This window comes from Culex quinquefasciatus, chromosome 2, assembly GCF_015732765.1.
Source record: "Culex quinquefasciatus strain JHB chromosome 2, VPISU_Cqui_1.0_pri_paternal, whole genome shotgun sequence".
In the NCBI taxonomy this organism is placed as follows: domain Eukaryota; kingdom Metazoa; phylum Arthropoda; class Insecta; order Diptera; family Culicidae; genus Culex; species Culex quinquefasciatus.
Window position 1 is genome coordinate 197,146,139 of NC_051862.1, and position 17,592 is coordinate 197,163,730.

Sequence of the window (17,592 nt, forward strand, 5' to 3'; positions counted from 1 at the left end):
ATACAATTGACTAACGTTTACTCAAATCAGCTTAAATTAAGTTCAATTGGTTCTTGTGAAACCCAACCTTCTTCGGGAAACCTCGGGGTGACTTCGTCAAGTGCCAATAAGTAGGTGAACGCCAGCCGGCAAAGGTTGGCGCTGGAAAAGGTGTTTTATTTAGTTGTCGCCTGTTCCAGACTTGGCTGCATGGCCATCGTCATCGTTGTTGCGGTCAATGAGTGCTATGGACAGTAGTTGCTAGAACTAAGGGAAGAGGAACGCGCTAACACTTGGCTGTAGATATATATTGGGCTAGATACCAGGAAAATAAAAAAAAACCGGCGGCTGTGAAGAGGAAAAGTGTTATGTTTTGTTTATAATCGCATACTCGTCGTGGCGCCCCTAAAAATAGAGAGACGATTGGCTCTTCTTCTCGGTGGACCGACCCGATTACGTTTCTATCACGATGACCACGAGGACGAGGAAGAGGGTGTGTGAGGCATGCTAAGCCGGTTGTTGCGATAACACACACCGGTAATTGCATAAGTGTCGATGAGGAGAAACATGACGCCCGTTCGAAGGCAGGCTATTTTGAAGGTATTCCCGATGACCTTATCCGGTCCCGTGGCCGGTTTAGAGGAGCGAACACATGGCGTGACTGACCGACGTGGTGGCGTCTCTTTATGGGACAAGGACGCACTGTTTTTGTTTTCGTTGGGAAACGCTGGCGGATGGCGTGCGTTAGTGGACCTTGGTTCAAGGACGCTCCCCCGGTTGATAGTTGGGGTGGTGACATGCAACGGGGTTTTTATTGATTAGGTGCCGACAGGCAGTCTTCATGACTCGTTAATCGCGGGATGCATTATTTATAGCCGTTACCTTTTTCAAAGCATGCATTCAGCACTGTTTTTAAATAAACTTACAAGCTGGAAATGACTCCGAGTTAAGTTTGAACCTTTTTTATTGATTTCACATCTGTGATGTACTTACAACTAGAGCAAGAGATCATCAACCGAGTAACACCAGCAAAAGCCAGCGTTTCGATATCAGCGTTCGTGGTTTGTTGTGCGCTACCGCTGAGGTCATCTCTATTTTGTTTGCTTCCCGCGGCCACAGCTGTTGCTGGTTCTCTGTGATACCATGAGAATAAGGGGAGAGGGTCGGTCAGTTGGTGGATTAATGGGAGCTCCGCGCAACGCAGCGTCTTATCAAATTGCCCATGAAATTTTAAAATGGTTTTCTTTCTTTCTTCTCTCCCGATTACGACTCGTTCCAGATTAGTAGCACCTTCTCGACGCACAGTTGAACGGACAGGTGAATTCGCGAGTCTCGAGGCGCCAGCGCAGTTGGAGTTCAATGTTGACCTGGTGAACGCGTGAAACCGCCAACACCAGGATAGCAGCAGCAGAAGCAGAATCGAAAGCGTGAGAGTTTGAAGAAACGACGACGAAACCGACCCAGCCGAGATGGGTGCGTTCCTGGAGAAACCGATGACGGCCAAGCACAACGAGCACGGCGAAGGAAACGGGCTGCGTTACGGCGTGGGTTCGATGCAGGGCTGGCGCTGCGAGATGGAGGACGCACACTACGCCAAAACCGGGCTCGGCGAAGCCCTCGAGGATTGGAACTACTTTGCGGTGTTTGACGGGCACGCCGGCCACAAGGTCGCGGACCATTGTGCCAAGAATCTGCTGCAGTCGATCATCCGGACACAGGAATTTAGCAATAACGATATTACGCGAGGTATTCACGCCGGCTTCCTCAAGCTGGACCAAACGATGCGGGACATTCCGGAGCTGGCATCCGGGGCGGACAAGTCCGGCACGACCGCGGTCTGTGTGTTCATCTCGACGCGGCACGTCTACATAGCCAACTGCGGTGACTCGCGGGCCGTCCTCTGTCGCAACGGTCAGCCGCTGTTCTCGACCCAGGACCACAAACCGATCCTGCCGGGCGAGAAGCAACGCATCCAGAACGCCGGCGGTTCCGTCATGATCCAGAGGGTGAACGGCAGCTTGGCCGTGTCGCGGGCACTCGGCGATTACGACTTTAAAAACTCCAAGGATTTGGGCCAGTGCGAGCAGCTGGTGTCGCCGGAGCCGGAAATCTTTTGCCAGGACCGGGACCCGGCCGACGAGTTTCTGGTGCTGGCCTGCGACGGCGTGTGGGACGTGATGAGCAATGCCAACCTTTGCCAGTTTGTGCACAGTCGGATGCTGATCTCGGACAACCTGGAGGACATTGCGAATCAGGTGAGCTTTGGTGTATAAACGTCCTCTTTGGATTCTAATATTAATTTCTGTCACAGAAAATCAAACCATTTTTTTTTTCAAAATATCCTCAATTGAATAGATTCTGTTGAATGAGTAGCATTTCTTATGCAGGATAATATTTTTTTAAAGGCCAAATTGAATTGAGGAAAAACGCGATTTCGCCGCGTGATTCGTGAAATTTGCCCTTCGCCGTGAAATTTGGTAACTACCGAGAAATGCAGCAAAATTTCAAAAAATCTATTGATGAATTGCTCCCTTCTGTATTTAAACTTTGATTTTTTACAATCTATGGAAATAATGCTCTTTCTTGACCCATTTCGATTATCGGCTTGTCAGCACTTTTATCATGACGACTTACAGCTTTCATAAAGAAAACTGCAAAAGTGATGAGAATCGGTCGAAAAGCTTATAGTGTGACGAAAATTTGTATATTTCCCCTACATGGTTTTGACTGGGATTTTGGGAGCAACTGTATAAAAAAATGCATGGCAAATTTTGAACTCATTTTTGAAGATATTGTTCATTCATATATTTCACGAAATGCATGTTTTTTAATTTTTTAGAATTATTGATAACAATAGTCGCTTGTGTGCTATCTTATCATAAATCTGCTGTATAAAGATAGGACGTGTTACAAGTTAGGGGTCGTGCATAAACCACGTGGTCTCCTTAGGGGGGGGGAGGGGTCCAAAATCCGATCGAAAAAAACCATGAAAAGCCATGGGGGGGAGGGGGGGGGGTCGACGGCTGACCACGTGGCCTTTAAAAAAAATCTTTTCTTAAAAAAAAACAAAAAAAATACGCGCTTTAAATTTACTTATACAGCAGTTCCATATGAAAGTTAAAGAAAAAAAATAAAAGTGCTTCGATTTGGCTCAAAATTTTTCTGGGGGTTCCTTGGCCAAAATAATTAGACCCGTATTTTTTTGTTTGGCCATTAGGGTGGCCTACGTCGTGTTAGGGTGGTCCGAAAAATGGCCATTTTCGTCGATTTCCACAAAACCACTTTTTCAAAAATCATAACTTCGCTCCATTCCAACCGATTTTAGCTGTCTAGGTGCAAATGAAAGATGATAAGTTGGACTTCCAAGAAAAATAATGTGGAGTTTCAAAATCTAGCCTAACATTTGAAAAAGTCTTATGAAAACATCAAATGCCGTTTTGACGGTGTCTGGACCAAAGAGCCTATATCTGAAAATATTTTTAACGGATTCCTCGGACAATTTTACATAACATATCAAAATTGGGCGAGGTTCATTAACAGGATTCAGAGATATGATTTTTTGAAAATAAAATCCGGGTTTTCGACGCGCCGCGCGCGAAAACGGGAGATTGACGAAATCGGCAAAAAATCAACTTTTTTCACTAAAACTGCGATAACTCGAAAATTTCAGCGATGACCTATAAATGTTAGGGTACCAAAAGTTGCGTATTTCAATTGCGAAAATTTTGGTACCCTAACATCTATAGGTCATCGCTGAAATTTTCTAGTTATCGCAGTTTTAGTGAAAAAAGTTGATTTTTGCCGATTTCGCCAATTTCGTTTTCGCGCGCGTCGAAAACCCGGATTTTATTTTCAAAAATCATATCTCTGAATCCTAATGAACCTCGCCCAATTTTTGATATGTTATGTAAAATTGTCCGAGGAATCCGTTAAAAATATTTTCAGATATAGGCTCTTTGGTCCAGACACCGTCAAAACGGCATTTGATGTTTTCATAAGACTTTTCAAATGTTAGGCTAGATTTTTGAAACTCCACATTATTTTTCTTGAAAGTCCAACTTATCATCTTTCATTTGCGCCCTAGACAGCTAAAATCGGTTGAAATGGAGCGAAGTTATGATTTTTTGAAAAAAGTGGTTTTTGTGAAAATCGACGAAAATGGCCATTTTTCGGACCACCCTAACACGACGTAGGCCACCCTAATGGCCAAACAAAAAAATACGGGTCTAATTATTTTGGCCAAGGAACCCCCAGAAAAATTTTGAGCCAAATCGAAGCACTTTTATTTTTTTTCTTTAACTTTCATATGGAACTGCTGTATATGCATACATTTTTTATTAAACTTCAAAACTATATAATTATTGTGTTTAAAATTATTACTTATATTTCAATGTCATAATATTTTCCAATTCAATATTAAATTATATATTTCGGCAGATTCATATCAATACTTTGAGCCTGTAATTGAATGTACACTTTTTAATACTAATGTAACTACGTTTTGCAAAAGTTTAAAAGCTGTTAAAAAATAAAGTGACAGTATCTAAAGTTAATATACCCTAAAAAATGCGTACCAAAATGCAAACACAATTTCAGTTTTTTGTTGATAGTATCAAGTAGCTAAAAATGTGCTTGCAAATTTGCATTGAAAGTAGATGTAGTCTTCGATAGTTCTATTTTGGAACAACTTAAAAAATAAATATTGCTGACAATTTTATAAGATTTTCGTAACAAGGCAAAAAACTAAATATGTATTATAAATGAAGTTTCTAAAAATGATTCTCTGTGAAAAAAAAAATCAAAATCTCAGATCTTAGCTAATTACCGTAGCTGGTCCTATAAGTGATCGAAGAATCTTAATCGAAAGATTTCCTTTTGACACTTAAAACAAACTCAAGATATCTTGTATCTCCTCTCTCATGCAATATTTTTTAAGTACAAAGAAACTAAAAACCCCAATTTCAGGATTATCGCGCAAATTTTCAGTTTCACTACCTCATTTACAAGTGAAACGTCTAACATTAAAAACTAACCAGTAACGAAAAAACGAACGATACATACTTTAAGATTCACCAAAAAATTTGATGAACATTTTGGTCTAGAATATATTCCTTATTTCATGGGTTACACAATTCGGATTGTTATATTACATAACATTTCATAAAATACACGATTACTATCCATCGTCAAAGTCGTAGGTATTTTTTTTAGTTTTTTTTTTATGTTAATAGGGACCATCTCTTGAGCCAAAGAGAAACATGGGCAAACATTTTAGATTTTTAGAGAAAAAAACGAGCTTCAAGCAAACATTGTTTTTGTTTCTCAATTAATTTAAAGTTTAAAAAATAGGGGCCTTTCCTGAAAATATTAGTTTTTCTTTAAGCTGAGAAAATATACTATACCCTCAACTTCATATTTGAGATAAAACCACTCAAATATATAGACACATTAAAATAATAACTAAAAAGTTTTAAAGAGTCACTTAATTTTCAAATGCCGATATCAATTTGTGAAATAAATTTCAATTCAATTCCGTCAAGATCAACATAAATAAAATTCATTAAAAAAGATGGCACGGTACTTTCAACTCGCTTGAAAAATTATCTTATTTAATATTTTTTTGTATTTATTTTGAGGTAATATCTCCAACCAAAAGTTGGATCAAAAATCTTAAATCGTAGATAATTGCCTATTTAAACAACTGAAAAAAAATGTAAAATAAATTCCAAATTTTAGTTCAATCTTTTTTAAATTTATCAAAACACGTAGTCGATAGCAAAATCAATTTAAAGTAAGAGTAAGACTTAAACAATTTGGATGTCCATGACTAAAATAATGATTTTTAGCGCGTTGTCTACAACTTTTCCAAAGACACGAAATCGATTTTCGAGCAATTCTATACAAAATCGGTCTTTATTCTTAAATTTTAATTTTTGATTTTTTTAATCAGCCTGAAACCTTTTTTGGTGCCCAAGCCATTTTGCATCATTAGTTTGTCCATATAGTTTTCCATACAAATTTGGCAGCAATGAAAATTAAAAAAATCTGTATTTTTTGAAGAAATTTTTGGTCGATTTGGTGTCTTCGGCAAAGTTATAGTTATGGATAAGGACTACACTGAAAAAATGATAAATGGTAATTAACTTTGCTGATTTTTAATTTCATATTTTGTCACTAAAACATGATTTGCAAAAAAACGCTATTTTTATTTTTTTTTAATTTTGCCAATTTTTCAGAAATTTTCAGAACGGGCAAAAAATTGTTGTTTGAGTTATGAATTTTTGAATCAATACTGATTAAAAAAATCGAAATATTGACCGCAACTTTATTTCAATTTTATTTTTCGATGTAAAATCAAATTTGCAATCTAAAAGTACCTTAGTGAAATTTTCATAAAGTGCACCGTTTTCAAGTTATAGCTATTTTTAGGTAACTTTTTTTTTAAATTAGTTGCAGTTATTAATTTAAAAAAATAGTGCCCAAGTTTGCCTAATTTTGAAAAAAAAATATTTTTGAAATGCTGCAAATATTTTTGCAAATTCTTTGTTGCTTTGTTTCTAAGATATTGCCATGCAAAGTTTTTAAAACAAAAAAATGGATGTTTACTACCCAAACAACCCATAATTTTCTTATGTCGATATCTCAGCAACTAATGGTGCGATTTTCAATGTTTATAAATAAAACTTTCGTGAAATTTTCCGATCTTTTCGAAATCAATATTTTCAAAAAAATTAAGACTAACATTTCAAAAGGTCGTAATATTGAATGTTTGTCCCTGTCTCTGATTCTTGTATGGAGAAAAAAATTAAACAGCTCGACTTTTTTGGACACACTGAATCATTGGAATCAATCATGCTTAATTAAAAAGAAAAGTTGCTTTAGTTTGGATTTTAATGAATGTTTGGAATTAAATAAATATTAACTAGGAGCTTTCATAACTAGATATTTTCCTTAAAATAAAATGAAAATATTTTTTTCCTGAAACAAAACTTTTTTATTTAATTAATTTTAATTTTATGAAAATATTTTAAAGCGCATTTAAATTAAATCATGAATGCTGATTATAAATCAAAATAGCTTTAATTCTTAAAGCATATTTATTCTGGATGCAATTAATTGCACTGCAATTCCATAATTTTGAATACATATGTTTTACTAAGTTGCTTGTTTTGTTGAGAGTATTTTTTACTTTCTGTACCATTTCAATAAATTGTTATACTGTTATTATTTACCTTAAACTTTGTGATATCATACTTTTTTCACACTTTTAAGTGAATTTCTGTTTTTTTATATATTATTAAATTGGTTTTAATGGTGTTACAGCACCTACACAAATTAAAATGTTTTCTGTTTGACCCAATGTCACCCCCTCTAAAGGATGAGTTTGAGTTAATTTTAAAACGATTGGCATTTATGAACGGTGTGATTATACCAGCCATATTCTGGGAAAATGTTGGTTAATTCAGGAGCATTCCCCAACAATATTTATTTCGATATAATTTGAAATGTTTTATTGTGTTAAAATAACAACAGTAATATCGTTTTTTGACCAAAAGTCACCACCACTGACGGTACATCATTTGTGGATAAACATTTTTGAAATCTATACCTATTTTGTTTTTTTTTTTAAAGATTTTTCACCTGGGAGGAAAAAGCCACATGGTCATATAGGGGGTTGGCGTGAAACCACGAAAAACCATGGGAGGGGGGGGTCAAAAATTCTCCAAAAAAAGGCCACGTGGTTTATGCACGACCCCTAGCAAAAATGCGATGTAAAAAGACTATTCATGATTACTAAAATTTACTAATTTTAATAAAACTTATCCCTGGGGTGAAATTATGTGGTGGTTAGATAGAAAACAAAAAAATCAAACATTTTAAGTAAAATTTTTGACTCACTATACTTTAGCAAATTAGGTTTCTAAAATCTCATTTAATAAGGATAAATAAATCGTAAATGCAGTTGATGAAAATTCTACAAAATATCTCAAAATTAAATTCGTATTTTTTTGCAATCCATAGTTTTTGTCAAAGGGTTAACCTTGGTTTCTGAGTTACTGCTAACCTTTTCAATATTTAGCCTGTACAAAAGTTACATATTTTTGCGTTTATTTTCAGTGGATTAAAAAAGATATTAGACTATGACAAACATGCTCGCAGTTTTTGACAGTTTGGCAGTTTGCCAAACACGCAAACAAAGCCAAATAATTGCAGGGTTCCGTTTCTGCAAACAAATGCAGGCAAACATGTTTGTTTATCATAGGAGGTGTTACCTCCTAAGAGTTTCGTGAAATTTTTATTTTTTCTTGATTGGTATATGATATCAAATTTTATGTTAAGTACTTTTTGATTAGAAAATATTCAGATATAAAATCTAAAAGTATAATAAAAAGAAAGTTTAATACATGGCAATGTTGCCAACTTACCAACACAATAAAGTAATCTAAGTATGATCTCACAAACACTACCATGCCGTTTCCCGAGCAGGTGGAAATAACTGTAAAAGTTCAAGTTCTATTATTTTCAGGAGGTCACAACACCCAGATTAGCTGTTATAATAACACAAAATAAGAACGGGACCATCCATAAACCACGTAGACACTTTAGGGGGGGGGGGGGTATGGCAATTGTCCACGGTCCATACAAAAAAGATTTTTTTGTATGGACAATTGTCCACAAAGGGGGGGGGGGGGCAAAGATTCTCAAAAAAATGTCCACGTGGTTTATGGATGGTCCCAACAGAAATTTGTTCGAAAAATAACTCATAACTCATAATAACAAGAATAATCCGATAACAGAGGTACAATTTTTCCCGATAACTCAATTTGGTATCGGTGAGAAATATTTTTTGCAATGGTACAGTCATCCCACATATTCGGAACACCCACAAACTCGAAACACTTTTGTGGTAATTTGTCGATAGGATGCAAAATTGCAGGCCAAGGATTGATACCTAAGAGCATGCAATGGCACTGACCTTGTTGCGTGCTCTTCGGTTGACGTTCACGTAAGGAACATCCTGGAAGGAGCGTAACTAACTACATCCGTAGTTCTGTTAGATCATCCAAATTATATTGATCAGATCAGAACAGTATAGCTCTGGTTCCTTGCGAGTGTCCTATTTTCTTACCTCCACGTTGGCTTGGTTTTCATGATGACTTAGCTGGTGGCCTGTGGAAACGGATCGTAAACCTTCGACCACCGCGGGTCAAAGTCGAGACGGCTAAAAGAAAGGGGCGCGACAATGTGGGAAAGGGAAGTAATTTGTGATTGTAGACGGTATTGTTTTGATTCGCAGTATGTTGAGTCAACTGCTGTGGATGTACCTGAAACATCGCACAACGGGGTTTCTCTTCTCTTCATTCTCAGCTACCACCTATCTTCTATTTTTATTTTTGCTCTATCGATTCCCACTTTTCACTGATTCTTCTATTTAATATCATTTGATTTTGATTTTACCAACTTTTGATTCACTTATCTCTCAAAGCTTTTCCTCTCTTTTTTTCCAATTGAGACTGCTGTAACAAACTTTGTTTTTTTTTTCCTTAAAAATATACTTTTTCTTAATGTACTGGTAATATCAAGTCTATTTATCATTTGCCTAATCTTTTTTGATTTTATTGCAAATTTATTTATTTGAATAATTCTTTATCTGTCCTATAAATTATCATTACTATAATCTATGCTTGTTTTGCATCTCTATTTATTAACTATTGTCTAATTTTACATCTAATGCATCTAGCTTCTCATTTTTATTCTTTAAAATACGCTCATCATTCTCTTACTATTGATTCTTGATTTTTATAAAATAAATTCTCTTTTACTGTCAATTGTTTTCAATCTTCACCCTTTTCTTCAAACAAATGAGGTTCGAGCCCTTACTCAATTTTTGGAATGGTTAAAGGATTAACACAAATATTACTATTGTACTTTTGAAAAACTTTTATAAAATGCTTAGAACCAAAAATTGTAACAAAACACCGCGACAAAAGAAATAACAAAATATAAACACGACTCAACACTAGGAAAGATTTCAGGAGAAAACAAAACACAGTAAATAACAATTAGTTTTTGAATTCAAACTAAAAATAATACAGTTTTTGCTTTAATGAAAGTTGATAGGCACACTATAAATGGTTAGGCGCTTATACTTACATCAAACCCTACTTAATGTACCACCCCCGGCCGAGTTAAAATGCGTAACCGGAAAAGAAGGTGTGCATGCCTGGCACGAACACTCAAAGCGTGTTCTAGCGTGCTGCTCGTACTGACTCAGAGCAAGGGTGAGATGTAGGTGTAAGGGCAGTGCGTGTTCGTCGGGAACCTAGTGCATAAGATCGGTCAAGGCCCGTTCTTACACTGAAAATTGCGAATTGCGAATTTGTCGATAGGATGCAAAATTCATTTTTCAAGAATAAAAAATGTTCATTTTGATAAGCTCTACAATTGTCTAGAAGGGCTCAAAAATGTACAAAATGATCTAGTGGTTGTAAAAGAAGAAACATGTTTTGGCTGAAATATTTCAGGAATCAACAAAATAATTAAATTTATTCCTGAAATATTTCAGAAAAAACTTGTTTCTTCTTTTACAAACACTAGATCATTTTGTACATTTTTGAGCCCTTCTGGACAATTGTAGAGCTTGTCAAAATGAACATTTTCATTCTTGAAAAATGAATTTTGGTCAATTCTATCAAAAGTTATGGGCAAAAAACGATTAAAAAATGCTCATTTTCATATTGAGATTAAATAAGTTAAACAAAAAAGACCCCCGAGATATTTTCAGTGAGCGAGTTGTGGCGCTATAACCGCGGCAAATAGTGTCCAGGGCATTTGTGGAAATACAATGTCCCATCCCAGAGGGTCCCGGAGCACCAAAACTTCTTAGCATGGTGCTCCCAACGATACATTGCTATAACTAACAGGAACGTGAGCGGGGGATCCCCACGTTTCTTCCTCCCCTGTAGATTCAGAAATGCATTGCTGTTTGAACACTCGTGCTCAAACTCAATCCAATTCAACGATTCATCTTTGCGGTTAACTTTACGCAGTTGGCCTGGCCGCTTCGACGTTTGTGATGTTTCAATGCATGTTAATGCAATGGCGCATTGCAAATGTTGATAATGACAAGAAGATGCTAGGCGTCAATCAACCTACCCTAGTAACATTTTAGGTTTTAAGTAGGCCATAAAAGCCTATTTAGGCCGTATCAGGGTTTTCAGAACCCTGATAAAACCTGTAAGTTTAAAAATGTTACTAGGGTAAGGCATTCTCCAGGATGCCCTCGAAAGACTGGCTGCGCTAGGGTTAGATTAGATTAGATTAGAAAGACCCCCGAGATATTTTCAGCAAATGTACTCTAAAATGTGTACTTTCAGATGCTTCTAAGAGCGAGGTCAAACTCAACCACCTTTTCGAATTATTCACATTTCAAAATGGCGTCTTTTTCGTCGTATTTTGGCTATAACTTTCGTTTTAAAGGTCCGATTTTTGCTCTCTTGGAAGATAAATGTGTGTTTTGATAAGCTCTACAAATGTCTTAAAGACACCAACTCGCTACGACACAAGCCTGAGTTGATAAATTCAAAAACTCATTTTTTCATAAACACTTCAACCAAATTACAAAAATGGCTCTAGAAACTTCCCGTTTGAAGATAGAGCTTTGTGCTCTTCAACAAAGTTGCTCAGGAATGGCGTTCTCTACAACTTTTCTGAAGACACCAAAGCGCTATCTCGTCATCCCGCCAAAATAAAAATTCTGAACCACCCTAAAATTTGGACCACCCTAATGTCCACCATACCAAAAGATGCCCCTATTGACCCTGATCATTTGTCCCGAAGACACCAAAGCTCTAAATCTTAACGTGTGGCCGCTATCAATTTTGTCACGCTAGATTTCGGTTTCGGACCACTGTGCATTGGCAGATCTGTAAACTGTTCCGAATATGAGGGATGACTGTAAATAACTGATTTTGAGATTATTTTCTAATTTTTGGCTTATTATAAAACTTTCATATTTACTTGATTCCAATCAAATATTATAGATGTTTAAAAATGCTGAATAAAATCAGCAAATATTGGCTGACTACCTACAAATTTTGTTGAACATTTAAAAAATGTTAAATTTAACAGAGAACGGACAAAATATCCAAGATAGCAAATAACCAAAATATCTGAAAGTTCTAGTAAACATTAAAAAAAATATTTCGTTATGCACAACATTTTTGATCGAACTATTGGTATCAAATAATTGAGAAAATAAACTGTCAAATTTTTCACATTTCATAAAACGTTTGGTAAAAGACCACATTTCATGAAAAACAAAGCATTTTGCCAGCTGCAACTATTTTGAAAATTTCAAGACAACAAGTAACTATTTGACAAATCCCGAAGTGTTAAGAGTTAGCTGGGGAGGCCAGCTATTGTTTTACACTTCGAGTTTTGTGAAAAAACTAACTTAATCCACCTATGTGGTTGATGCCTTCCTCACTTTTTACCAACAATGGGTAATATGCGTGGTTTGGACAAATATTTCAGCTATTTTTTTAGATCTAGAAAAATACTGGACTCGTTAGAAAGGTCTTTCAATTACCTAACCAACGATGGGTCGGATGATGGATCCGGACATTGTTTACATACATTTAAGTGAGATCCGGCTTCAAAAAAGTACATAAATATCACTTAAGTGGTCATAACTCGAGACATGTTTGCCAGATCTTCAATGTTGTGGACTCGTTGGAAAGGTGTTTCAATTTCCTAACCAACGATGGGTTGGATGATGGATCCGGACATCGTTTACATACATTTAAGTGAGATCCGGCTTCAAAAAAGTACATAAATATCACTTAAGTGGTCATAACTCGAGACAGTGTTGCCAGATCTTCAATGTTGTGGACTCGTTGGAAAGGTTTTTCGATTACCTAACCAACGATGGGTCGGATGATGGATCCGGACATCGTTTACATACATTTAAATGAGATCCGGCTTCAAAAAAGTACATAAATGTCACTTAAGTGGTCATAACTCGAGAAAGGGTTGCCAGATCTTCAATGTTGCGGACTCGTTGGAAAGGACTTTCAATTACCTAACCAACGATGGGTTGGATGTTGGATCCAGACATCGTGTACATACATTTGAGTGAGATCCGGCTTCAAAAAAGTACATAAATATCTCTTAGGTGGTCATAACTCGAGACAGGGTTGCCACATCTTCAATGTTGTGGACTCTTTGGAAAGGTCTTTCAATTACCTAATCAACGATGGGTTGGATGATGGATCCGGACATCGTTTACATACATTTAAGTGAGATCCGGCTTCAAAAAAGTACATAAATATCACTTAAGTGGTCATAACTCGAGACAGGGTTGCCAGATCTTCAATGTTGTGGACTCGTTAGAAAGGACTTTCAATTACCTAACCAACGATGGGTCGGATGATGGATCCAGACATCGTGTACATACATTTGAGTGAGATCCGGCTTCAAAAAAGTACATAAATATCTCTTAGGTGGTCATAACTCGAGACAGGGTTGCCACATCTTCAATGTTGTGGACTCTTTGGAAAGGTCTTTCAATTACCTAATCAACGATGGGTCGGATGAAGGATTCGTTTACATGCATTAAAATGAGATCCGGATATATGTGAAAACACATTTTTATACATAACTTTTGAACTAGTTATCGAAACTTCAAACAATTCAATAGCGATGTATGGGACCCTAAAACAAGTCGATTGCAACTGGTTTGATCAAAATCGGTTCAGCCAGTGCTGAGAAAACTCAGTGAGAATTTTAGTCACATACATACATACACACACATACACACACACATACACACACACAGACATTTGTTCAGTTTTCGATTCTGAGTCGATATGTATACATGAAGGTGGGTCTTTGAGCTTTTAATAAAAAGTTCATTTTTAGAGCAGGATTATAGCCTTACCTCAGTGAGGAAGGCAAAAAAAATCCGGAGGCTAAAGAATTACCAAAATAGTACAAACTGTCAAAATGCTTATCCACCATTTTCTCGTGTGGCTCCAGAACTAATGTCCTTGACAAAGTTGGTCAACATTTTCCCATAGTTCTGGCCATATATAGCAAAATAAAAAATAATAACATGTTGGGTTATGGACACTTAATTTTTTTTCGAAACAACTGGAAATCTCCTTAGGGAAGTATATAAATATTTATGTCTCCTATGAGAAAATATTTGATTACGGTATTTGTCAAATCTAGAAAAAAAAATCTGTCGAAGTACATCGAAAAGTACAAAAAATAATCTTTGCATTGCTCTTAGTGTAACATCTTCCGTGCCGTCATCAAAGGTGTCTGGGGGGTGACATTGGGTCATACAAAAATGCTTAAATCTCACCTCCCAGACCCAATGTCACCCCTGATGACGGTACGATACAACCGCAACATTTTGCGGTAAAGTTCCCCTAGCAATTAACGCACTTTGCGCTCAATTTGTGCTGCGTAATAGTTCCCACTTTCGATTCTGGAGTAGCATTCAGACTTTTTCCTTTTTAAAAACGTGTCTTATGTAATCGCCAGGTGATCGACACGTGCCTGCACAAGGGCAGCCGCGACAACATGAGCATCATCATCATTGCATTCCCGGGCGCGCCCGAACCCAACGAGGAGGCCGCCAAGCGCGAGGAAAAGCTGGAGGCCACCCTGCGCAAGCGGGTCGACGAGATCGTCACCGAGATGGGCACGGCCGTCGAGTACGGGCTGCTGCTGAAGCGGCTCAGCGAGGAACACATTCCGGACCTGCCGCCGGGCGGTGGCCTCGACGCCAAGTGCTCCTTCGTGTCCAAGGTGTTCAAGGAGCTGTGCCCGAAGCTGGCGGACTCGTGCGAGGTGGGCAGCTATTGAGGCCGTGGCCGTGGCGGCGGCAGCGGCTCCAGCAGCAGGCAACGGTTCTGGGCGGCCCGCGCAGATGCCGAAGCGCGGCTTGCCCGGCTCAGACAGGAACAGCGCGAGGATGATGAGTTTTTAGCGGAAATAACCAGAGATCATATTCATGTATAGGAGAGGCGGGAGTGTGAGAGAAAGAGAGAGCGAGAGCGATTGTGTATCGGGGAAAAGCGCGGGATTCACACAGCTATTTAAGAGTATAATATTATTATTAAAAGCAGAAAGAAACAAAACAAAACATAATCAGAGACAGAGTTTTTAAGTTTATTTTTTGTCATTCGAGGTTAAGATTCGGTTTCCAGTTAGTTTTTCGTTGTATTGAAAGAGAGGGGCGACTCGTTAGAATCACGGTGTAAAAAGTTTACTAGTACTAAGGAAAGGTTTAGAAAAAATCTGCAGAAAAAAACATAATAACAAAAAAATAATCATCCAATAAATTTGTAAGGTAATGTGCAGCAAAATAATGTCGGTGTCAATGGTTAGCAAAGTGCGGAATGTGGGCAAAAGTCAGTGCGAAGCACTGAATTTGATTGCAAGGGGCTAGAAGGGGCAATTTTATTGAGGTTTTCCTTTTTGAAATTTGTACACTATTAAATCAAAACGGCGACAAATTACTTCGTTTGTATTTTCTCATACAGTAAAAAGAAAAGTTGTGCCAAATTAGCTGTAGGAGAGCACAATTGCCAACGCTTTCCACACGTGTAACATTCATCTAAAGCTGAATTTTGTCGGCACTTTTAATCACAATCTCGAAAAACTGCCTTTTCCAGTCTCTTGCAAACTGATTTAGCTTCCGTTCAAAGGGGTTTGAGAAGGAAACAGAACGGAAAATAGCTTCAAACAAGCTTAACCGTTTGGCAGAGGTATAAAAATATAGTTGAAACTCGCCAGCGTTCGAAACATGCTTTGAAAACAAAAAGGAAACAGTTTGTTTCAGCATTATTGGAAAACCCTCGTTGAATAATGGATCATATCGCAGTTCAGGATGAAGTGCTCAACTCGAGTTCAGCATGCATTTTGGGCAACTTCATCATGCACTCTACTTTGGATACAGTTTTTCGTACTGAACTGCTTCTTTACTAGATTTCAGTGTAAATTTCGCAAAATCAAAACTCGAAATTTCGTCGCGAACGCAAGTATCTGTGTGTGTGTTTTATAATGGATGTGGTACATTTAGATGATAAAAATGTAGATAAGCAATGCGGATCATGCTGCAGATTACATCGAGGTATTTATCGAAAAAAAAGTTCAACTCAAAACCAATCTGATCATACTGGAATTCACGGTGAAGTGCTGTACTCGAATTCAGCATGAATGTTTAGAGAGTTCGAAACGAACTCTACTTTTTCTGCTGTTTTTCGGTTTCAAATGTTTCTATAAGAGATTCCAGTGTGATTTTGTTTGCCGAAACTGAAAATTTCATCGTGAAATCAAGTATTTCTGAATTCTTTTATTTTTATAAAGAATGTTTCGAACGCGAGCGAACAAATTGGACTTCTTTTGTAACAACGCTTCAAACCACCACGTAGAAACAATGCCGCCATAAACCATTAAGAGAAAAGAAAAAGAAACAATACAAAAAACATACCATTAGCTTGTTGTTACATACCAAACTTTACGAAATAAGTGAACCCAGGGTAAGCAGCAAGAATAAAAAAAAGAATCATTCTCACATAAAACAATACAACATTCACAAACGAACACAAAAGACAACAACAAAGAAAAAGGTGAAAAACAAAAACTTGTGTAGACAAAACAGAGCGTGTTAAATGCTTCAAAACTCGTTGGATCGTCGTCGGTTAAACACGGATTAACCGGTTAAGCTTAACAAATGGAAAACGGATTTGACGCGGATTTGCGTGGCGCATGTGCGTGTGTGTGTGTTGGTGGGAAATTTTAACAACTAATAGTTGAGATTTGGAGCGACTCTGAGTGTATGTGTAGTTATGGTTTCTTTTCTAAAGTTTGGAGAATTTTGCCAGATTGGGCAACGGTTGAGCCACCTTTCATCGGTTGCATCATTAACGAACATTAAAAGTAAAGAATTAAGAAAAATAGGTTTAGTTTTTCACTTCGAGTCCTTTTGTTGTTAGGTTTAGTTGATCATTTTAGAATTAGTTCGATTTACTTAAAATAAAACAAAAACGTGGCAGATTTTACTGGCAAACAAAAATTCCGCTCTTCATACTTACATTGAATTGAAAGGGAGAGAACCGAGAAAAGAGTTGTTTGCTGACTAAAAAGAGAAGAAAAAATTGGGAAGCTAGTTGGTAGAATCGTGCGCTTGAGAATATCGTCTACACTCCATAGAGTAATTTGAGTTTATAAAATAATACCTATAGTAGCAAGGAAACAGAAAAAAAACCTTTTCGATTTGAACGGAGAGAACACATCCAAACAAACAAAAAAAGAATGCATTGAAAACAAAAGAAAGAAAGAAGTATGAGGAGACATTTTTGATGATGAAAGCCATGCTCACGCAGGAAGAAAATAAACGAGACGAAGTAGAAGACGGGTGGCAGCACGATACTGAAGGAAATAATACGCGATTATTGAACAAAACCATTTCCAATATCGAGAAGAAAGAAAGGAAAAAAAAACAAACAAATATATAAGAACCTTGGTATTTATTATTGAAAACCACAAACTTGTAAATGGACAAACAGAACAAATAGAGTTGGTGTTTTATTACTA

At 37.2% G+C, this 17,592-nt stretch overlaps 1 protein-coding gene across 1 annotated transcript in view; it reads left to right on the forward strand.

Moving 5' to 3' along the window:
- Positions 1 to 17,592, forward strand: part of LOC6036471 (protein phosphatase 1B) — a 33,825-nt gene extending 16,233 nt beyond the window's left edge. The window contains exons 2-3 of the mRNA XM_001846469.2: positions 1,259 to 2,234; positions 14,533 to 17,592. Coding sequence (XP_001846521.1) covers positions 1,449 to 2,234; positions 14,533 to 14,856 — 1,110 coding nt within the window. The 5' untranslated portion in view covers positions 1,259 to 1,448 and the 3' untranslated portion in view covers positions 14,857 to 17,592. The remainder of the gene's footprint in view (positions 1 to 1,258; positions 2,235 to 14,532) is intronic.